The 23,677-nt window shown below is 39.1% G+C and overlaps 2 protein-coding genes across 2 annotated transcripts in view; one reads left to right on the top strand and one right to left on the bottom strand.

Moving 5' to 3' along the window:
• Positions 1-23,677, top strand: part of ANXA11 (annexin A11) — a 190,227-nt gene that overhangs the window by 29,999 nt on the left and 136,551 nt on the right. The window lies entirely within an intron of this gene.
• The window catches only part of ZCCHC24 (zinc finger CCHC-type containing 24), a 101,975-nt gene continuing 79,493 nt past the window's right edge, over positions 1,196-23,677 (bottom strand). Inside the window, exons 3-4 of the mRNA XM_083866716.1 lie at positions 15,483-15,647; positions 1,196-7,649 (exon numbers count right to left, since the gene is read on the bottom strand). Of these exons, the coding sequence (XP_083722842.1) occupies positions 7,536-7,649; positions 15,483-15,647 (279 nt within the window). The 3' untranslated portion in view covers positions 1,196-7,535. The remainder of the gene's footprint in view (positions 7,650-15,482; positions 15,648-23,677) is intronic.

The following is a 23,677-nucleotide window of genomic DNA, read 5'->3' as shown; positions in this document are numbered from 1 at the left end:
CAAATTATCTGTTTCTCTAAGTCCAGAAGATGAACACTAGAGAAAAGCAAACATGCATGTTGCATTTTATTTTTCAAGACCACAAGCTGTGGGTTTTTCGCAAAGCCCTGGATCTTCTGTGAAAAGAAAGATGTATTTCAGTTCTGAGCTTGGCTTTGTGGCTTGTGTTTGCTATGGGAGAAGTGCTGTAGCCAAATTTTAAGTGAAGAGCAGTTTGTTTTATTTTTCAAACAAAAATTTACCAACAAGTTCTGAATAGTTGCTTTCCCTTTCCATGGCGCTCAGCTGGGGATGTCTCATCATTTGTTGAAATAGTCTGTTTTCAAGGCTTCAGAACTCTACAATTCCCTGTCCAACCTCTTCTTCCACCATTGCATACCAATGCACAAACGTGTGGATGTGTTTTTGCTCTCTCTCATGTGGACTGAATGAGGACTGAAATCCAGAAATCAGGCTTGCTGTGTGATAGAAATGGGGTCAATGTGGTGAAGATCTCCAAGTGGCAAATATGCACTGTTTGTAGGGATTAGCAGGCGTAGAAAAATGTGCTGGTGTGTCTAATAGAAATTTTCTGCTTGTTTTAAATGAAGGCGATCTCTTGTGTTAGAGGCAGGATACCTAAAATCCAAAGTTAATTTCTTAATGTCCTTATTTTAACTTCCAATCTCTGCAGTATTGTCTGTCTCAGGAGAAAAATTACTTGACACTGAACTTTGGCTGGGAGTGTGAGAAGAACATTGCAAACATTGCAAGCAAGCATTTAGTAGGTCTAGTTCTTGCTAACTTCTTGTGTTTGCAAAGAATGATGAATGTTATTTTTCATTAAAGCAACTTTCTGGCACATAAGCTTTCCTATCCAACCAAAGGCTACAAGTGTACTTTGATTATGGAAGGTTTTCCTTGAGAAGGAATGTTAGACAACAGCAGGCTGCTAAAAACGAGGAGCTGGCACCATTAACCTGAGGTGTCCCACTAATAGTGAAGAGTTGGATGTGACCAGGATTCTTGCAGCACAGGGAGTCACTGCAGAGGAGAAAATCCTCTTCCCATGGTCTGGGTCAGGGCTGTGGTAGGGCAGGTTTGCTCCACAGGTACCAGACTGGGGCTGCCCAGGCCATAACCAGGAACCCACTGCAGCTGGGAGTAAATTGTCAAAGGAAGGAATGCTCAAGAAAACCATGCCACACTCTTTCTGGGTTTTTTTGCAATACTTTAATACAGCATTAAAATGCTAGAATACTAGAGGAAAGCTGTATACTATCCAGCAAATAAGGCACATGTCGGAATGCCATTTTATGGACAATGCACAACAGAGGTTTTACAGTCTTGTTAGCAACACAGTCACCAGATGAGCAAGCTGTCACCTTGATTGCTGAAACAGAACTGGGACCTCTGAGGTCTTTGTCCATAGGTTTTGTTTTAGCTGTACAAGTTTTATTAACAGTTACAGAAAAAGAAATTACACAATTTGCCAACTGAATCTGACAAAGACAGTGGGTACAGCTAAACAAATGTAATAATCATTAGGTTAATTTTTTTTTAAAGCTGAAGAAATTCATAAAATAGTGTTAGTTTTAGCACTATTACACAAGGCAGTGAGTGCTGTACTAAATAACCTTTTAAAGGAAACAAGAATTCAGTATAGGGCTGGGCAGACCTCCCATTTTAGCACGGTAAAATATCAAACTAAAAACTCAATCCTTCATAATATAATCAAACTACATGAAATGTAAAGTGTAAAATGCTTTGAATACGTGCACATGCATATTCTATATTGCTATGAGTTCTAATTAAAATAAATGTAAACCCCTACAATAATCTACTTCAATCCTTTTCTCTTACACCCTTTGATTGATATTATTGCTGTAGATGATACTGCATAGCTGAGCTCACAGTCTGCAAAGAGTTGTGAAAGTCAAGTTAAACAGCATCACAACCAACTTTCTTCCCCTCTAGTTATGGAGAAGGAAAGAGCCACCATTTGAAACCCACCACTTGTGCTTTGGAGTTTCTGAAAGCCAAGTCTCCAACATCTTCTGTGTCTCTCACAAGGCCATAAAGTGACAATATACTGTTATCTGCTCCTCACTTGCTACATGTCTAGTGATAGCTTTTCTAGCACTCCTTCCCCAAATACACATAAATAAACCGTATAAGCATTTTCATATAAGTCTAAGCACTTGAAAAATACACTGGTTACTTAATACTGATATTTTCATCCAAGGATAACAAAAACAATATGGCTTAAAGAATTGCAAGGTTTCTTGTCAGAATTATGTACCAACTTTCATATAATATTTTATGTAGACAATATTTCCTTCTTAATGTAGTTCTGTTGCATACTTTATACAGACAAAAGCATTGTAAAAAAAAAAAAAAAAAAAAAAGTAAATTATTTCCATAAATATTTTCTTGAGGATACATCCTTAGTTCTGCAAAATACTGCAAAATACTTAAGAAAACTCTTACCTCTGTTAGTATCCTAGTTGAGAGGAAGGCCCTTCTGAAAGCTTTCCAATTGTAAAAACTTTGCCCAAAAAACAAACAATACTTCTTTAAAAAGGCCCTCAAATATATACAAAAAAGTTACTGCAAAGAGTTTCCAGATAACAATTCAGTATTATAAGAAATATTTGTAACCATTCAAAAATTTTAACATCTAAAAAGGTTTCCAAAATACACACATAGTATTAAAAAAAAAATTGAAAGAAACTCTATGTCAAGTATAACTCAAGATAAATACACATCTGCAAGTAAAACTGTAAAATACTTCATACAGGGGTAAACATTTATATCAATCATCTATAGCTAGTAACTGCACACGATTGTCCCTTTGAAATTCATCTTAGAAACACAATCCATCATCCCTATATCTAAGATCTCAAACAGCCCTCTGAGCACTTGAGCGATACAGCAAACCCAATGGACAGCACTGCTTTTGCAGATAAGAAAAGAGATATGGGTTGAAGCCCAGTTGGGAGTGGAGTGATATCTGAAAGAATGATTTTTCTATGGGGATAGTTCCATCACATTTTAAAATATGCTGGCGAAGGCAAGTGGAAAATATATGTCTGTCTACTCAACTTGAAAAACACGTGTTGGTGATTTATTGCTTACTGTTCAGTGGACAACTCTGAGGATCCAGAATAGGAAAAAAACAAAAGTCTTCTATGTGACTGCAGGACAAAGAGCACTCATCTATGAGGACTGACATTTCCAAAAGCTCTAAATTTTAATCTTATAAGTAGGTTTCTTTTTTCAAAAAAAAAATGCTAGAGTGTCACAGGTATATAATCCTTGTATAATCTAAATTTCACGTTATACAAAAAGGTAAAATGTAGATATTACTTCTAGGTATAAGGCTTCTCTCAGACATATGTAACTTCACATTTTTAGTTTAAAAACTAAGTCCCATATAATGGGGAACTTCAAAATACACCTATTTTCAGAAATAATATATACTCTTGTGTATTTATCTGAAATTAAATAGCAACTTTGAGAGAAAAAGGCCTCAAACTTTGCTTATGTGGCATCATTTGACATCTGTGGTAGCAGCAGTAGAAACTGGCTAAAATGGGGCCATCCTTTAAACTACTAGGATTTTTCTTCATCACCTCTAAATGAAGTATTTGCAATAACTTCATTGTAGCATCATTAAATTAAAGCAGCTAAAAACCTACAACATACATTTCAAATGATTCAAACGCTTTTCCAGAGGAGTGCCAATGCCAAATTTGATATGAAATGTTATGACCAACTCATTAAGCAAATTGTGGAGTGGTTTTTTTGTTTGGTTGCTTTTTGTTGCTTTTCTAAAATAAATAAGTGAAAGTTTTAAAAGTCTCCAAAACGGTGAAAATTAAAAACAAATAGAGTGTGCTGGATATATTGGTGGGCTGTTAACAGCAAGCATTTGAGGTTGAAAATCCAGTTTGCCAAATAAATGCAAACTGCTCTCAGGTACAGCCCTAAAGAATATTCAGTTTAGGCCTGTATTGATTTAAAACTCTTTTTATTGATGCTTGCTTCACTTCTGCCAATACTGTCTACTAATGCCTTCAAGGATTGCTAGCTGATGCTCGAAATGCAGAGCTAGTTAGAAAACATCAGAAAGCAGTCACGAAAATTTAAAAGGTAAATCAATTCCTCATTTTTCCCGGTCAAAAACCTGCGCGTTTACCTTTTTTTTTTTCTGATTTGCAAAGAGCTGGTTACATCTATAGGTGAATGAGGGGAGGGAGAGAATAGAAGAAATCTACATTTTGTGATCAATCTTTCTCTTTTTTTTTCCCTTTGAAATGAAAATTCAGAAATGCCCTTTCTGTGCCACTAACTAAAAGCCAATGGTCGTAAGCTGTTGTACACAATTACTTACGTGGATGTGTTTTTCCAGCAACTCCAACTTGCACAGAGCGTGGAGCGAACGCCCAACGCTCCAACCCTGCGAGCAAAGTCAGGCAGGGAGGGACGGAGGAATCCTCCCCTTGGCTGGGGGTGATGTTCCTGCCCTGCCCCAGCCCCAATTTTAGGGAGATGGGTTCAGCCCTGAGCAGGGAGGAGCTGCCCTGGCCAATGCCACTCGCGTCCCGGCCTCTGGCTTGGGCAGTAAAAACCATGGCAGTGTTGCTTCTTGCTTTTCCACAAGCTGTGTTCTTCATCTGCTTTTCCCCCAGCGCCAGGGAAACCTGCTCTCCTCCTTATTGCAAATATGCTAAGTATGACTTAAATACTTTCTATGTCTTCTGCCTAGGAACGCATCAATAATATAAATACTGAACTCTCATAAGTGTGCCCTTAAGAGTTATTGTGCTACACCTATAGACATTAATTGTGTTAAAGTAGAGCACGTGTATTTTTAGTACAATCTAAAAAATCCGTAAGGTAAAGGCATTGCCTTGCAGTGTTGAATCTGGATAAACAATTCTTAATAGGGAAATGTCATGCAAATACCGATGTTCATCATGGTATCTTTTAGTCAGCTTTTTGTCAGAACCTGGCGGTGTGTGATATAGTGATACAGCTATATCAACAGTTGTGCTGTTTTACTGGATTTAGTGGTTATCATAACATGGAGATTATTTCAATAATGAACAAAATGTTCGGTAGCAACATCTTAGTTTCAAGGAGAAAATAAAATAACATTTTCCCTTATCTTCATCTAAGAGGGTTTCTCTACATGTTCTTTAGCTAGATGTGCATCATCTAGATGATTCTTTTGTTCACGTACTATTAAGTGCTCAAGAGGAAAAAATATATCTGGTTTAGAATGCTGCTCTTTCAAAGTTACTCATGCTTGAAACAAACTATTGAGATTAATCCTAGAGGTCAAGCTTAGAAAATCCACCCTTAGATTTGCTTGTGTATTTTCTTATTTGTATAGACAGATTAGTATCTTTGTTGAGAGATTTTATCCCTAAGGTAATTTGTGAATCTGTGCAAAAGAATGTGTTTGCATTTGAAAATGCTAAAACTGCATATCTTTGCAGAGGCAACTGAACTGTTTATTAGTGTTACTTTCAAGAATATTATTTTCAGCTATTTTAGTTGGAGTTGCCAACTGGGCAGAAGTAGTTTCCAAGTGATTAATTTAGTTGATTCTATTTTAGCATTACATAGCACTTTTTATCCAGTGATGCCAAAACACTTAAAGAGATATTAAGTAAACCTCACAACTCTCCTGTGAGGTAGGTATACTAAAGTATTATTACCCCCATTTTGCAGTTGGGGAAACTGAGGTCCAGAAGGATCTTGTGACTTGCCCAAAATCAGGGAGCTACAGAAGAGCTGTGTTCAGAGGCCAGGAATCAGGCTGCTCATCCATTGCTGTGACCAGCAGGCTGGGTCTCTTGGGCTGCCCGTAAATAATGGAGTTTGCAAATACATACATGCCACTCCCACTGAACAGGCAGATGCAATTTTGCCCTCTTTATAGGAAAGCAGGGAAATGGCAAAATTTCACCCTGGAGCAAATTTGTCAGGAGCTTCATGTTCTCTGGGTGAATGCTCTTAAGTTTTCAACTTGCTTTATAAGAGCTTGTCTTGACATACTGGTAACATCCTCCTACCACTTGGCATAAACCCCCTGCTGTCTTTGCATTATGGAACTAGTCCTCAGAACAAATTTAGTTCACATCAAGTTATCTAGGATTTAAAGTATTTTCTCTAAGTATCATTCACACAAATCAATCTCCCTAAAGCAAACTTCATAAAAATATAAACTGCTGATGTAAACCCCCCCCAACTTCAAACATTATCCCTCTAATTTTTTTAGTGAATGCTACAAATGAATTGCTTGTTGTGTCCTTTTACCAACGTACTCTCACATAGACATACAAACAGGATTCTGTCTCGAGGTACTTTCAGTTTATATTTGCCAATCCCTGATGAGATGTTCTTTGCAGCAGGAAAAGTCCCTGTGCAAAGTTCTACCTGAAATGGGACAATGAAATATAATTCCTAAATTTCTCCCCAGATAAGTAGATGCTTCAGGAAGACATAAAGAAAGAGGGTTATATAGAGCATTCTCCATGCCTTAAAACACCCCTATGGCTAACAGGTTTCATATTATAACAAACTTCTATAGTAGAAAACAGGACATAAAAATATTTCCAGAAAGTGGCTTTAAAACGACTATAAATAGTAAGTTTGGCTAATCTTTCAGTTAAGGGTTTTGGGGTCAGTTTTAAGTATTCTTATCCCCTTATAGTAAATTTAGTGTGCTTGTGGCCTAATGAACACACCATGCACATAGAAGGGGCCATGTCAGTGGGATTATATGACAAGAGAAGGATCTGGTAGTTGCATAAACGAGCCAATTTTGTCTCCTCCAAAAACCTCTTGGACTCTTATGGCATTCTCTTTCTACCCAACCCACACCCTCAAACAATTATTCACTTTTTTTTTCCACGTCCTGCAAAATTTATTTTGCCTAAACCCTGCCCAAGAGATGGTAACGAATAGAAAGAAGTCCAAGAAATCAGCAGCAGAAAACTCTTAAGACTTTCTAGAACTGGGAAAGCAGTAATTCTCCTTTTATGCTGTGGCTTGTTTCATCTTCCTTTGTCTTGTCATATAATAAGAACAGTGTTCGTGTTGTGGGTGAGTGCTTGCAATGAGTGGCCCCACAGTTACTGAACCTCTGCAAAAGCCATACATATACCAAATATTCCTCGTGAATATTATTCCTTGCCTTTTGAAAAGTACTTCATTTCACCTGGCTGTGATATAGGGTCTGTGTAAACAATCAGCAGAACCTGTAACTGTAGTTCTGTCGTGAACACTATCAGTAACACTTTGTGTGTACATATATAAATTTACATATATATGTATACAAATCATAGTCCTGTAAATACCTATTGCATGCGTGCACATGCACAGGAGAAACGTTACATTCTATTAATGGTAAGGCATATTATTAGATAGGCAATATTGGCAATTATTTTAGCTTTTATCTTGATCTGTTGTGCTGCTGTTGATCGCATGCTGCCAGAGAATCTTTAAGGATGATGGGGATGGGAAGAGGCCACTTTGAAGGCTTATTGCACACGGCGGCAGTAGTAGCCCAAAACTTTGCACTTCTCACACAGGTGCTGAGGATGCTCTTTGCTCTGGTCTGAAACATCCAGGCCGTCCGGCTTTTCCAGGGGTCTCTGCAGTGGTGGGAAAGAAAACAGATTAGTCCAATGTTTTGTCTTTGTTACTCTTTATTAAGCATGTGAAGTCTACTTTTATGCCCTGAGCTTTCTGCTGGTAATTAAAAAGACACTATGTTTCATTCCTGAAGATATGAAGTGGTTTTTTCAGCCCTTCAGCTCTACATTGGTTCAGAGTGGCCTCACAATTTAAATTAATTCTTCATAAAAGTGGTGTTAACTCTGATGGAGACAAATTACAAAAATACTGAATTGAAGACTTCATTTATAAAAGCAGTAACAAAAGAGTTCATTTGCTTAGCTCCAGTAACTTAGATGTCTCGAAGGCATTTACACCTAAAGCATGGGAATCCCATTACCCAGCAATGCAGAGCAGGGATTACCAATGTTAGGACTAGCTGCTACATGAAGAAAATGTCTTAAATATGCACAGATACTCTTATTATACTTAATATACTTAAATATACACAGATACAGCTAAATGGTGTTTTCCCAATAGGTAGTCCCATGATTTTGAGGCTGAAAGTTTTCAAGCAGAGCAGCTGCAAAGCTATTAATAAAAAAAAAAAATCCAAACTAATACAAAACCAAAACAAAATCCAACCTTGTAACACAATCCTTTGCACTGAATCTGAGTAATAAATTATGTATTTTTAATAATATTCATTAAATCACAGCATTGGAGGAAATGAAACAGATTCACTGTTAGTAGGTATTTGTGCTGTCATTTTCCACAACATGTAAAAGGCTTCAAAATCATTCTGAAAATAAAATACCTATGTTAAATATTGTGACAAAGTTAAATGTTTGGGAAATCTACTAAGTAGGGAAGTGATAGAGATGTGAGGTAGAACTTATTAAAGCACACCATTTGCTTGGAAAAAACCCAAGTTCCCTAACCTATAACTGATCTGTTTTCATGAAATGTATCCGAAAGACTGTTTCATTGCACAGTGCCATGAAGGCAGCAGTTCTTCTGTGAGACTGTGGTAGACACAGCATGTGGTGTGAAATCTGAAAACTAGCCATAAGCTTCTCACTGTTTTTACAGGAATATTAGACCCTTGCTTGTATCTTCAAAATGTGATTCTTGGAGAATTGGGTGGGTAAATATAAATTACACCATCTTGGCTATTTATCTCTTAACACCTTTCTTAATCTTAAACACTTTTCTTTATCTGTAAGGTCTTATAGTAAACCTGATCATCTAAGATTTTATTTATATGTTCTTCATCAAGCCACCTACCTGAAACCCTGTGGAATAGAGCTATTGAAAGGGTTTTTTGGCTATGTAACACTGCAAGAATTTCTCATAAATCAGGGAGTAGAAGCATTTCTGAATGGCTAAAGTGACACAAAACATATTCTACCGTAAGTGCAACATTTATTATGTTGCACAGCTAGTCAAAACAATATATAGGAGTGATTCAGTAGCAATTGTCAATGGTTTGTTTCTGATTCAGTGTTTTGAACCATGATATTGTCCTGCACCATATAGATCTTTGAGTCTAACTTCATTTACATTTCAACTGCAAATTGGATTTCCTGTGTCAGATGGGGAAGGTTAGATGGACTCTTCATCTCCAAACGCCCTGCAACCCCACTGAGCTTTAAATGACTTTTTTGATGTCACTATCTTGAGATTTGAGATCAGAATCAGCAATTCTGTTTTTAGGCTTGCAGTCCAAGCACTGGTGCAGATACTGCTTCTTCCACAAGACAGGCAAGTTGAATAAGTGTGTTTGGTCAGAAAAACTTCCTTTCTACCTTATCTACCACTTATTTCACCAACATCTGCCCACAAATATTCTTCAAGAATTTGCATTCCATAAATATACAAAGATGAAGTGCAGGTTCTGGAGTGCCAGGGGTTAATTTACACTCTTCAACAGCAAATGAGAGTTTTGAAATGCTACACTTGAAACAGGCTATTTGACTCAGCTCTGATTGCTTCTACATGCTAGCTGTGCTCTGATTAAAGAGAAAAATACAGCAGTTATCATGTTTATTGATATAAGCCAGATTTTTTTTTTTTTTTTTTAATATGCAAGGCCTTGGGAATAATTTTTCCTGGAAATAGTGCAAAGGACATTGGGAATGCCTTGAAGCGCCAAGAGTTTTTGGATGGTTTTCAGAAACAATAGCACTCCGTGGTTTGCTTTCCCCCTGCGTTGATTGAGCTCAGCTTTTTGGCCTGCAAAGCATTTTGATTTCAGAACTGTTATTGTTACCAGTGTGTTACAACACAGGCTGGGGAGAGAGGGGTTACAAATGCAGGAAAGCAGGTTGCCAAGAGCCACCTGGAAGGAATGAAGCCATGCAGAGCCCAGACTGTATTTCTGGTGAGGTGGAGGAGGGCTGAGGGTTTGAAATTGGTAGTGCACTTGTGTGGTTTGTGTCTCAAAACCACTTTGACCCAACTTTTGCACAAAATTAAAACCCAGCTTATCTCCATTTGCCATTTTCTCTTCATGGGTTTCTTGTAAAGACAAAAAACCCCCCTTTAATCACCCTGAGTAACAAGTGTTCTTGATCTGAGGAGAACCTAAAAGTAATAATCTTATACTCTTGGAACCCTTCTTACACCATGCTAAAAGTGTAGGATGTTAGTCAGAGGTGTGTGTCCATCAGGGCTGGGCAATTCTCCCCAGCTCTGCTGTGGTGGAAGCAGAGGGGAAGGAGAGGACACTGGCACAAGAGGGGTGTAGCAGGATCTGGCTCACACTGTGCCAGCTCTGGGGACTGCCTGAGTTCAGGAAGAGACACCAGTAACTGAGGAGGCTGCAAAAGCTCTGTCCTGCTGCTCAGGACTCAGCCATGCACTTGGATGGGATGTGGAGAAGGGGACAGGCTATAGGGCTGAAAAGTTAACTCCTTTCCTTAGAAAGTGGTGAAATGGGGCTTGTAGAACAATGGTAAACCCTGCTGTGTTCCTCAGGGGAAAGGTATTCTTTTTTCCATTAAATGGAGAGTTTAACTGTAAAAGTTAAATATATATATATGTATGTTGGAGGATTTTTTGCAAGCATCCAGTTGTATTCTTCCGGACTTCACTTTTGTGCATCTTTCTTTAATTTTCTCCTGGTAGTTGCAGGGTGGAAATAATCTTGTGCAGCTCCACCAGGAAAACATTTGGTGGTGGTGAATAAAGATATTGCCTCAGGGGAATGAAGCTGAAAGAAATTTAAATTTATATATCAATTCCTGACCTGCAAATTACCTTTTGATTATGAGTTATTGCTGTCGCAATCTACATGTACTGCATGACCTCTGCATTCCCCAACAGTCAGCTGAAACCCCAAACCCCTCAAAGAAAATACTCACCCTGATGAAGTATTAGGTATTAAAGAAAGCATCACTAGGACATCTTGAGGGGAATTGCTTCCACTAAGATGTAGAATGGAATAATATGCCTACTTCTGTTTGTATTTAGAAGACTGACATTTTTTCTGCTGTAGAATGGAACAATTTAATTGCACCACTGATGGGTAAAGCATCTCATCAGAATTCAAAGGAGAGAAAACACTTAAAAATAATTTTCTGGACTCATTTACATCCAGTCTTAATGCAGCAAATGAGATGATTAAATGTCAGATTAGAAGTGTAAATAGAAAGATTCTGCAGCTATTGCTGGCAGGATAATTGTTAGGTTGACAGTGTTAAGGAGCCATGCTTCCCTCAAGAAACACATGCTATTGTGAATTTGTAAAATTTTATTCCAATTTAAAAAAAACTGGGCACTGGGGAAGAAAAGATTAAATGTAATATACATTCTTGAGCAGCAGACCCTCAGCTTTTCTAACTGCCTGGGGGAAGAGGGACATTACCAAGGCCCTGGGCTGTCACCATGAATCCAAGGAGCAGTGATAAGAAGGCTGCAGATCAGAGGCAGGATGCCTAGAGAGAGCAAGCAGCCTCTGTCAGCAGCAAGCCTCTGGGACAGGCCAGCTAGGAATGAATGATAACAGCATGAGGTAAATGGTGAAAATCTCTCTTTAGAGTTCAGAAAAGCAGCAGACTGAGATGAACTGCATTCTCATAGCTGGAGTACACAAGTGTGGGCATGCTGGGGGGGGGATTATTAAATCTAAAGATGCAAAAGATCATACTTGTAGGCTTGAAACTGTTGAAAAATTTATTGGGCCTGAGTGACCCTATGCACTCGTCCCCATACTAAAGGAAGCAAGGTGGCTGTGGTTACACTCAGATCTGAGAATTATGATGAGCCCACTGAATTGCCCATGAAAGTAATAACTTGAATATCATGAGGTATGTATTTACATACCAAATTATTTCCAGTCCAGCAGTAAATTCCTGACAGCTGGAAGAAAATAGTGTCCAAGAGGACAAGTCAGTCACCAGATGGCTGGGTCTGCACCAGTGCAGCAGCTGTCATCACAAACAGCACTGGCCTCAGCCACAAAGTCGGAGAAGAAGCCTTGATAAGAAGCCAGCCAGGAAGTAACCATGGGCACAGATGTTACTGCTATAGTAGGCAGGAGAAGAAAATAAGAATTCAGAGCTTGGTATCTGGGCTGTTATACTGCCAAGAATGCTGGTGAATGACTATAAGGACTAGCTCTGTTGCTGAAGCAGGGTAAGAAGGAGCATAAACAACACAAAAAACAAACATAACATAAGCAACCACAAAATCCAAATTCCTTGGAAGAGCAGGAGAGGTTTAAGTCTTGTCTGAGATTCCTGTTTATGCTTAAGAGTAGCTAAAGTAACTACCTGGGAAACAACTTTTGAAATTTCCATAGAGTACGTTTGTCTGGGTAGGTTTTTGCCCCTATGGTTTTCTGTGCATTCCTGTAAGCACTCCCATGGGAAGGTTTGTCACTTGAAGGAGTGGTGAAAATGCAGAAGGAGGGACACAGTGGAATAATTTAGGAAAGCTTGCTTGAGGAGCAGTTTTGCAGCTCAGGTGCAACAGCCACCTGATTTTCTCCTTGGGGGATGAGCTGGGGAATGAATGGCAGCAGCTCTCCTGTCAGGCTCTTGTGTTAGTCCTTGTAATTATGTGCTCCACCATCTCTTAAATACAGAGATTTAGAGCTGTATTTATAGAGCACTCCAAAGTATATACACAGCTGTAAAAGTGCTGAGAAGACTTTTCCTGCCCCAGAGAGATTAAAAACTCATTCTCACAGCTAGCCCATGTGGACTAAGAGCACAGGGCTGAACTGAGGCATTCCTTGTGGGGAACTGGCCCGGGATAGTTTCCTGGAGTGAAACGAGCCTCCAGGAACAATGAGCAGGTGGCAGGAAAGTGTGGCTGCTCTCCTCTCCAGGGACTCACTAACCAAAGGTATGCATAGGAAATCAAGATTTGAGCATAGCTGCACAAGCCATTCACTGAGCCAACATATGTGCTTGAATGGCTACCCCCAGAGCTATCCAGAGCGGAGATTATTGTCTTCAGTACTCTGATATTATTGCCTGAGCCAGTTACATGGGAGTGCTTCAGCACCAAACCATCGTTCGTGAGACCTGGACAAACCTTACAGTACTGGGAAGTCCATGGATTTGGAGAAGATGAAATACAGCTATGGAGATGAGGCTGGGAGAAAAGGGCAAGCCTGGCAATTGAGAAGAAACCCCTAATTCACAATTCAGTGAATATTGAGCAGTCCTGAAACAAGGTTTTCAATTTTTTGTCCTAAATTGGTCACAAGCATCCAACAGTGACGGTGACACAGGAAGGCTTGGTGGCCCATGTGGTTGGATTTCAGCTATTTCATAGACTCTCCAAGGTTTGATCTCTTTGGTGACAAACTGGGAGAATGCAGAGATATTCACTAGGCCATACAAGAGGCTGGGAAAGTATCCTCCAAGGTGATTGTTTTGTCCTGTCTATACACACATATATTTCTCTGTCTGCCACTGCTTAGGACCAGATGTGGAACAGGGGGGTTGGTTTGACCTGGTCTGAATTTTCATGATGAATATACTACAGTGAATGGGAACTTTCTGTCATAGGCCCTCACCATGGACTGTTTTAGATACGGGCTGAGATGTTTACAGGTTTATTTTGTTTTGGAAGCTCTCATATCTTGACAAGAGGTTACTTCATGTTGAGTGACTTTTATCAGCAGTGACTTTCATCTGCTGATAAAATGACCATTATATTTTTAAATAATGTTCCAAGATATCCTTTTCCCTGTTAGGTAATAATTATATGTTTACCAAATGGTAGGGCAAGGAGTAAGAATAGGAGATGATGAATTCCAGCACGTTGCTGAAGAGAAATATTGAAAAGATTGCTTGAAATGAGAAATAATTTATTGCACTATAAGTAAATACTGTCTGATGTTGAAAGGAGGCTAGACTTCTCTAGTTTGTTTTTTGTTAAACTGAAGAAAAACTCCATTTATTGATTATTTGTACTATGACCAATCACATCACATATTGTGGTAATTTGTTGTTTTGTAGTGTCTGTCTGCTGTTTTCTTTAACTTTCTTTTTTTTCCAAATGGAGTTAAAATAACACAAGAGAATCATGTTGTGTAGGGGGAGGCAAGATATTTTCTTAGGTGAATTATTTAAGTTGGAAAACCTGTCCAATGGAAGGTTCAGATGAGAATGCAAATACTCTGATCCCATATAAGAAATGCAGGGGGAGGATATAATTAACTGAGGACACCCACTGAGAGGGAAGTGAAGGCTTAAACACTTCTGAAAGTGCATAGGAAATCAAACATGAATGAGGCCACTGCTATGATAGGTACCAACAAAACAATCAAAATCTAAAGAATAAATAGGAAATATATATAGAAAATGTTAAGGTGGTGGAGCAGAGCTATTAAAAAAATAATAAAACTGTATTATGTGCACAAGACTTTTTTTGTGCTTTAATTCTCAAACTAGAAATATTGGACTATTAACTAAATTTTTCACTGTCCTTTTACAAAATAGTTCTTAGTATAAGAGTACCAGTGGCTGGGTATAACATATTTCCCAAAATAGGGCAGAATAGCTCTCAACTGATAAATATTGATAAATGTTTAGAGAGTCTGGTGTGGCACTGGATGCTTGTACAAAAACCATGTTTGGGACAGGAAGCAGACAGGAAACTGTGTCAAGAAGCACCACAGACCTCCTGCAGCCTGTTAACTCTCTGCTGCTGCTGACTCTGTGCATGAATTGATGCTGTCCCCTCCACTGTCTGCCTGTTGCTGTCATGGTTAACCAGAAGCAGCACAGAGCGCCCCTGGAAGAATGAAAAGGACTAGATTTTGGATTTTTTTAGACAAGCTGTCTAAACAGAGGTAAGGAACAAGAGACCTTGGAAGCTTTGAGATTCTTATTTTAAATTAGTGTCATTAACCAAGGAATTTTTTTAGGCAGGAGTCATCTTAGTATTGTTCTACTTTATCACTACTCTTTGTAAGTAGAGATAGCCCCTTGAGAAAATCCAACAAGTGAAAAAAAGCAGTACACATGGGAAATAACTCTTCTGATACCAGCAGAATGAAACAATAAATTGATGTGAATATGGAGAGAATCAGAAGAACTAGAAGGCCAATTGTTATTGCTGAACCTTTTTTACTCTATTTAAGATTAAAAAGCCCCACAGTCTCCTTCTATAAGAAAGGCAGGTAAAGATTTTGGGTTTGAGGTATTTGTACTGAAAGAAAGATCATTCAAATTTTGCAACTCTGATGACACCTGTCCAGATTTCCAGGACTGGGACAGCTCATCTGGAGAACATTCTCTGTGGCATGTTGTAGTCCATGTGAAGTTCTGTTTAAGTTTTACCCACGCTTTACAAACTCAACAGCATTCCTAGTTCCAAGCCTGTTGGTATCAGGTCTGCACTTCTCCTACCTGTTTGTGAGGATAAACATTAATGTGGCACTTGATACATTCTTGTCCCATGTTAGCCCAGGAGTTTCCACTCATCCATTTTCTCTTGCATTTTGGGCACTTATATTCTCCAAAGCAGCGTTTCTTGCCCTGGTATGGTGTCAGGCCTTCTCCTTTTGGACGAGCCTACAAAACAAAAGGAAGCAGCAATGAATGACTGAAAACAGGGGGATGTGTGTGTGTGTAGTAGAAAAATAAAGTTTTTGATTAGGAAACTTTGGGCAGAAGATATTATGGAGGACATATCCCATTAATGAAGAGTTCATATGTTGAAGCTAAAATTTAACAGTTCTGAGAGTGGTTTCTGTAAGAAGCATTCAAAAGTTCAAGAAAACATAATACTTGTTAGTGATGCTGAGTATTTAGAAATATGCCTTTTCACTTTTTGAATAAATAGTTTTAATATTAGTTTCATTGTGATAAAATCATCACTATTGAATATATATTGCTAGCAATATATCTAGCATCAGGAGGAGTAGCTCAGTAGTAATAAAGGACTATTTTAAGTAGAAATTCCAGTTTAGAAATCTAATCTATTTTTCACTAAAACCCTAGTTAAGAAGATTTTTAATAATTCTGGTTTTCACAGCCTATATATTATGATATGGGAGTGCACAAACTGGGATTGAATATGAAGGAAAGACATTCTGACTAGGGGAAATAATAACTTTATTAACTTTATCTCATTTCTTGCTCTTGGTAAATGGTTTCACTATTTCTGCCTTTTGAAGGAAATAGGAAAGGATTCACAAATGGTGTGTTGTGATGCCTGAATGTTAAATGTCCCTTAAAGAAATCCTTTTTATCTAGAGAAGCCACTAGAGTTGACAATGACTGTATGCAAATACCAGGTTTATTTCTTGTGTGTACATTCACTTGCTAAAACTGTTAGACTTAACAAAATATGGTGAGGCCTGTGAAGATGAGGGTGTTGTATCCAGCTGTGCTGGGATAGCTGTAAAGATGAAGCCATTTTCCCAGAGTCCCCAGCAGGTGTTGAAACTCTGTCCATGTATTCACTGTGTTCAGTTTGTTGCTGCCTAGAGGGAGGTACTTTGCCTGTATAGTGGCAGGATACCATGATCACCTATCAAAGGGTTCTTTGTCACTTACTTACATGTCAGGCCTAAGCAGCTTTTCTTTTTTCAGACTTCCAGATAAAGTTTACAGAAGTGAAATGAGCCATCATGCTGGGAAGGCATTTGTTTTTGTTTTGGGAGCTTGTGCGATTTCTCAGCGTGTAGGTCCAAATTGCTTTCTATGTGAAAACATGGGTTGCAAAAGCAGGTGGTTGGCAGAAGACCTGAGCTTGGCAGGAGCTCTGAGACTCAGGCTCCAGTGGCTGATGGAGATGGTGAACACTGTGTTACCTCCTGGGTCGCATGTGGGAGAAAGAGGGAAAGGAACATTGAGTGCACTCTCCCCCGCATCCTGTGGGTGGAAGAGCAGGGGACACCAAACCTGCTCCAGCCTTTTTTTCTTTCTGTAGTGTCAGTAAACAACATTCTCTGCCTTTTTTATGCTTATTCTTCAGCATAGCAATATTCTTTAGAAGATCAGATCATTAGCAACCTCCAGTACAAACAGGCAAACATCTATAATAATTTGCTTCTGACAAACCACTGTAAATATTATGGTTGATAACAAAAATGAAGCTGACCAGGACACACATATTTACAGTAGTATAGCACAGAAGAAACAAAAAGTGCATTGGTATAGTGAGAAACATTCAGACTTCCACAACTAAGTGAGTGCTGGCAGGCACCCAGAGTGTAGCTCTCTGACCTGTGGTGTCCCTTGATAAGGATGAGATTGCAACTGAATGTAATGCAAGAAAATGTCAATTTATGGAGACATCCTTATTCTGGATACTTAATTTGGTTATACCTCTGAGGAGTTCATAGCACAACTCGGTGTAAGAAGAAGCCACATGCTCCCTTTATTTAAAAATTCTCATGGAATTGAATAGAAACCCTGTGTCCAGAGAGCTCCTGTGTTTGAGAGATCTTCCCTCTCCTCCTGAGGCATCATAGATTGTTTTATTTGCAGTTTTGACTGGGGAGGGGGGTGTTATTGAACCAAAGAAAAATTATTTTTGATTTTCTAATTAAATCACCCTCTTCTTAAACTCCTCCTGCAGCCAGACTTGAAAATGCAGCTCAATGTCCCTACCAAGCAGTGGTCCTTTCAGGAAATGTGCAGGTCACAGGGTTCATTATTTCCAAAAGTAATAGCACTGACTTTGGAGACAGAGTATGTCTTGAAAATCTTGTAAATGTTTACAAAGAGTATTTGAACATAACACTCCCACAGCAATATGTTATGCCAGCCATAAAGAGCATTTAAACATTGGACTCCCACAGCAATATGTTGTGCCAGGCACAATTCCCAGATGGGAAACTCAGAGACAGCCACTTGGGCGGGCCAGTGACTGTGGGTTTGTCCAGGTCACACAGGTGACTCCAGAGACAGCAATGCCCTGGAATGCTCTGCCCTCACAAATGCACAGAGAACACTGAAGATACTCATCTGTGAAGTCCTCTGTGTGTACAGATAGGCATCAGAAATGGAGCCTTTCCAAATTAGAAGCTACTTTTAAAATCTGGCTTCTCCAACTTTCTCGGTAAATCGGAAGCAGAACCAGGAAAAGAATGTAGGAGCCCTGACTCTGTTGGTGATTTCCTGTTATACTTGTTAGACTAAACTTTTGATTTATTTTTATTTTAACTTCTTGACTGTCACAGCTCCCTCCTCAGTCAGTGACTCTAATTAGTTTGCTGGCAAAGTTACAACAGTCTCTGTAGGTGTTTTGCTATTCTGCTTTATGGATGTTTATGCATTGCCTGAACAGATATTATTTTCCTTCCCATATCTTCAGTTTCCCAAACTATGCCCCACAGGGAATTTAGATTCACAAACAAGCAAGCTCATTTTCTCTAGTGGGAAGCATCATTAGGAACCACTGACAGCAGTGAAGGCAATCCTCCAACTCCCTCTACCCTGCAGAACCAAACAAAACAGGTATTTGACAGTATGTGGTAGAAGGCAAAACCTGAGTGAGATACACTAATGGCCTGAGAGATCTGAGGCTGAGTGTTTTATTTGTTGTTAGGGTTTTTTGTTGTTGGGTTCTGTTGTTGTTTTTTTTTTTAATTTAAAGTGTCTGGCTCCAGCAGGAGCACAGCTGAATTGCATAAACATTTCCAAGAAACAGCCTGCTCCTTGGCACAGAAGCAGCCAGCCCTGCCCACAGGGTCACTCTGCAACTGGGGTATCTCAGTGCTCATTCAGCTGGAGGGCAAAAACTATTTTCACCAGGGGTTTTTCCTTTACTAAGTGACAAAAGAGAGGAAGAAGACACATTTTGTCGGTATTAACCTAAAACTCTTACTTTACAGAATGTGGGATTTACCTCATTTAAACCATTAGCCTCCTATTCTCTCCCCACCCAAGCTCCATATAAATGGTGGTTAATAATAGGATTTGGTTGGTGTTTAGGTCCTGCAGTTCCTGTACTGGGGATTCTCTTCTTACTCTTTCTTCTTACTCTTTCTGCAGATAGGGATTTATTTATGTCCAGAGTTAATCTGGCAAAGTTATGCTCCTATTCATAATGGCACAACATTTTGTTGTTACCCTATTAATATACACTGTCCCATTGCCTGTAGGCCCAGGTTAGTCTTTGGCCTGGTTTCTATCCTTGGCTGCAAAAACTTGGTGCGTCTTCATTCAGATGTTTCAAAGATTTACTGCATCCTGGACAGGTAGGCTTTGGGGAGGACCAAAACCAAACAGATTTTTCTGCAAGGACCAGAAACCAGCCATTACTTGAAGTGTGTCTCAATGTCAGGATCTAGGAATTAGGGTTTTGACTTTGGACAAGCACTGACACAACTGACATCACCTCTGCAGGTGTACCTGGTCAGTGTGTGTGTTTGTCTTGGCTGGATACAACCCATGTACAAAGCCAGTGAATTTTGTGGGGCACAGTAACAAAAACTACCTCAATATTCCATCCCTCACTGACACCCAGCTGTCTCTATTTTTCATCTTTCTTTCTTGAGCCAAAACCACAAATTGGCCATCATAAGACTTTTAGAGTGTTTAAGTTGAGCTTTTCTGCTGGTAACTGGCCAGTCCAGCTCTCTGTCAACCTATCAGGGAGTGCATCTCATGGAGGGATCTGCCAAATCACTTGGCAATGACGTACATAATAAAGGAGACTCTGCTTTCCCTAAACAATTCCCTCAAAGTATCAGTCTGCAGTGTCAGCAAAAACAAAACATGCCCCCCTCCCCCAACATGCCCTGCTTAAAACTAAATTCATTATAAACAACAGGAGGCTGAGTTTCCTCAAAGCAAAATGCAGAGACAGAATTTAATGCTCTTGTTCTCCCCCAAGTTTCTTTTACACAGCTGAAAGGGCTCTGTACAGCACAGGAAAAGATTAAATCAGCCTAACATTGGTAGGTGGATCCCCTTCATAGAAGAACTCTGAGGGTCTGTTTGTGAGCATGCTTCATCAAATGAAAAGGGTAACAGCAAACAACAGCTTGATGCACTGACTGGCTCCCAAGTGGTTTGTGGGTGTGGGAGGGTCAGAGCTGTATTTTGCAATGTGAACCCTCCAACACTCTCAACTGAAAGTCAGCACAACCTGGCATTAAAAATGCCCTGGTGCTCTTATTGTGTGCTACTGTATGTGCATAGATATAATAAAGATATGATAACACAGCCCCAAAAGGTTCAGTTAGAAAACGAAAAACAAAGTGTAAGGACTGATTTGGTTTGCAGTTCTTGTGGCATTGTATAAATGCCACTTTGGACTACCTATGGTAATGTAGCTTGTGTAGCATAGTGGAACCTCAACCTTCATCTCACTTCCATTAGTGCTATTATGACAAAACAAAGCAAATAACACTCAATTTTTTTTCAGTCAATCCTTTTCACAGAAGAATATTTGAGTGCATACTCTATTGCACAGAAACCTGTTCTCCCTATAGTGGACCCTTAACAGAAGGATAGACTCCCCATACATTCACAGTTCTAACTAATCTCAGATACACTTCTGTGTTTCCTGAAGTTCACATGAATTTTCCAGGTATGCTTATGTATTTAATATCTCATGTGTTATATACAGGGCAACAGGCAGTGATCTTATATTTAATATGTTTGGTAAATTTTCAGAGTCACAGAACTCTGCCAACCCTACCCAAATCTTCTGTTAAGGAAAGCTGCAAATAGTTACCTTGGTTGACTGTACTTCAAGGATTTCTTTTACCTGCACATGCTACTCTTTGTTTGTTGAATGACCATGAAAGAGCTCCCACATGGGCTGTCTATGCTGGGGGCCAATCACAGCTTTAATACACTTGTTCCTGCAGGACCTTGAAAACAATGACATTACTTGAGCATATAAATTGCTGCCTGATGAATCTTCTTTTGAAAGTATTGCATAACTCTATCTAAGAACAGGTCCTTATGCGTGTGAAGGTAACCATTAAAATTTGAATGAAATGTTAACTTGTGCAACAAAGCAAGCAAACTGAAAACAATTCCCTTAGGAAATTGCACAGTGAAAACTGATTCCAAGGTATTGTTTAATGCAGTACAAAGTAAAAAAGGGGGTGGGGCTAGAAAGTGGTGATGGAGTGTGTGTATGCAAACCAGGGTCTCTGCTGTGTAATTAAAGAATTGTATGTCATACAGAAAATAGGGATTTGCATATCAAATTAGGTATGTGGAAGAGTTAAAATTACACTCGCCTGCTGGGATGCAGTGAGGCACTTTTCAGCATTATAAGATCATATTCTTCCAAACAGCTTGAGATAAAAGGAAGTGGTCAAAATCTTTCCTTTCCCTTCTCTGATACAAAATTGGACATGCTGAATTAATTATGAAGAAACTAGGAATGTATTCATTTTAATAGTTTCCTGATGTTTGGACTCTTTTGTCCCCCTTCATCCGTTGCTTGAGAACATACAATGGCAATACTCTCCTCCTTTCCCTCCCCCTCCTGTGGCACACTATATTTAATATATTCATACTTATTTAGTAGTTTGGAATCAGGGTTTTGGAGAAGGGAGCCTCAAACCCTTGCTAGAATCAAGTGTTGCCTCTTCCAAGCTGAGGTCAAGGCTCATATTTTTGTACTTGTTTAATTGGTTCACCTCAGATGCCTTCATGTGGATTTCACAATTCTCCTAGGGCTAATGTGGCACAGCTGGGGCACTGATCTAGTGAGAAACTGACAGGTCTAAGGATTATGATCTGTTCTGTACAAAGCAGTGGAGTAGTTCTGATAGACCCCTTGCCTCTCAGGCATATAGGTCATGAAACTGTTCAGAGCAGATGGGAAGGCAGGCAGATGTCACTGAAGGCAATTCTATTCCAAATCTAAGTGTGTAGCAGGTGCTTTTGGAGCCAAATTCAACAACTGGGATGCTGCTTTCTGCTTCATTGCTGTTCTGAGATGTGTTTATGCAAAGTTTCTACGTGAAGAAAAGACGTAGATTAAATTATGATTATGAGATAAAGCTACTGATCTCCAGTTGCTTCTGTGATAGTATTTCTTTCCTTATTAAAAAAAAAGATGTATGGGAAGACTAAGGTCCAGACATAGATATGTCCACTATTTGGTGTACCCAGCATATGATCAAAGCATATTTTCAAGAGTATTTGGATCAGAGAATTTTCCAATTTACAGGGTGACCATAGAGCTTTTGTTATTTTTTTGTGTGTTACAGTTGAGAATCTGATGCTTTTCTCTCTTCCAACTATATGCAAAATAATAGTGTTGTCCTTACTATTTGAACTGTTTGAAAGCTACACTGAAAATTTAATTGCAAACATGGCAATTTGCAAAACATTTAGTACTTGCATTTAGTATTTGCGAAACATTTAGTACTTGCTGTTCATGAACTACTGTAGCTTAATCTTATACTGGGTGCAGCGTGATGCAACTTTGGTGTCAATTTACAGAGGGGAGTAGAGAAAATTCCTGTATTAAAGAGGTCGGTAGATCCTGAGAGGAGAGAGGTTTCTCTGCTGCTTGAGTGGCACTGTAAAACTCTGCTGTATGACCATAGCTTTTGGTGCCTTTATCCTTTTGTAAATCTAGACCTGCTGTGGTTTTCCTCCAAGCCAAGTATCTGCTGTGCTACACTTGCTGAAAATACTTGGGAAGGGACTTTAACATATCAGTGATCTTAAGAAGAAATGTCAACTTGGGAATCTGCTACTTTCATTTGTTCTTTAGAAACAGATTGTGTTGATATCCTAGGATGTCAGGGAAGATGACTTTATGTTAAGGTATTTTTCATTTGAGGCGTAATTCTATTAGGGCTTGGATGACATTAACATTCATAAATAAGAATTTTATTGTAAATAAGAATTCCAATTAGCATCTTTGATGTTCGTATATCTAAAAATAACATTAATTTCTTGCTTAGTTTTTAAATGAAACTGCGTCATCCCAAAATATTTTTTCCCATACTCACAGTGTGTGTATTTTTTTTGTTCCATTAATATGTGTATGAATAATTATAATGCAGGATTTCTTTTAGCCTGAATTAGAAATGCTTTTGCTCATTTAAAGGTTTTATCTCTTTAAAACAACTCTTAGAAAGTAAAGGAAATATTGTTAAGATGATAAGGGCAAATTTCAGGGGAAAGGATGTTTCCAGAAGAACTCAGCCTTCTTCCTTCCTTCTGTTCTGAAAGGGACAGGATCTCTTTCAACTACCCGCTAAACCCTTAAGGATTCAAGACCTGGTTCATGGCATATCCCACATACTGCATGAGAATAGGTATAACTACAGTAAGAAAATTCCAGCAGAAGAACGCCAGGATCATGAGAGTAATGTGATCTTGTGGTTAAGGCACAGGACTGGCCTCTGCAAGCCCAGGGTTTCATTCCTGGCTTGACTACAGGCTTTTCTGTTGGTTTGTGGACAAGTTACTTGATCTCTCCATGTCTGAATTTTCATCTGGATTATGGGCAGTGCTAGTGTACCTCACATTCTGGGAATTTAATCAATGTTACTACAAAACAGCATGAATCTTCTTGTACAGTTTTGAAAAAGGACTGGTATAGGCCTGTCACTGGTGACCCTGGCCTCACCCTTTTGAGCCATTTTTATAAAGTCTCTGTTTTT

Source organism: Zosterops lateralis, assembly GCF_965231275.1.
Source record: "Zosterops lateralis genome assembly, chromosome: 8".
In the NCBI taxonomy this organism is placed as follows: domain Eukaryota; kingdom Metazoa; phylum Chordata; class Aves; order Passeriformes; family Zosteropidae; genus Zosterops; species Zosterops lateralis.
Note: the sequence above shows the minus strand (reverse complement) of the source record. Positions and strands in the feature narration are given on the sequence as shown.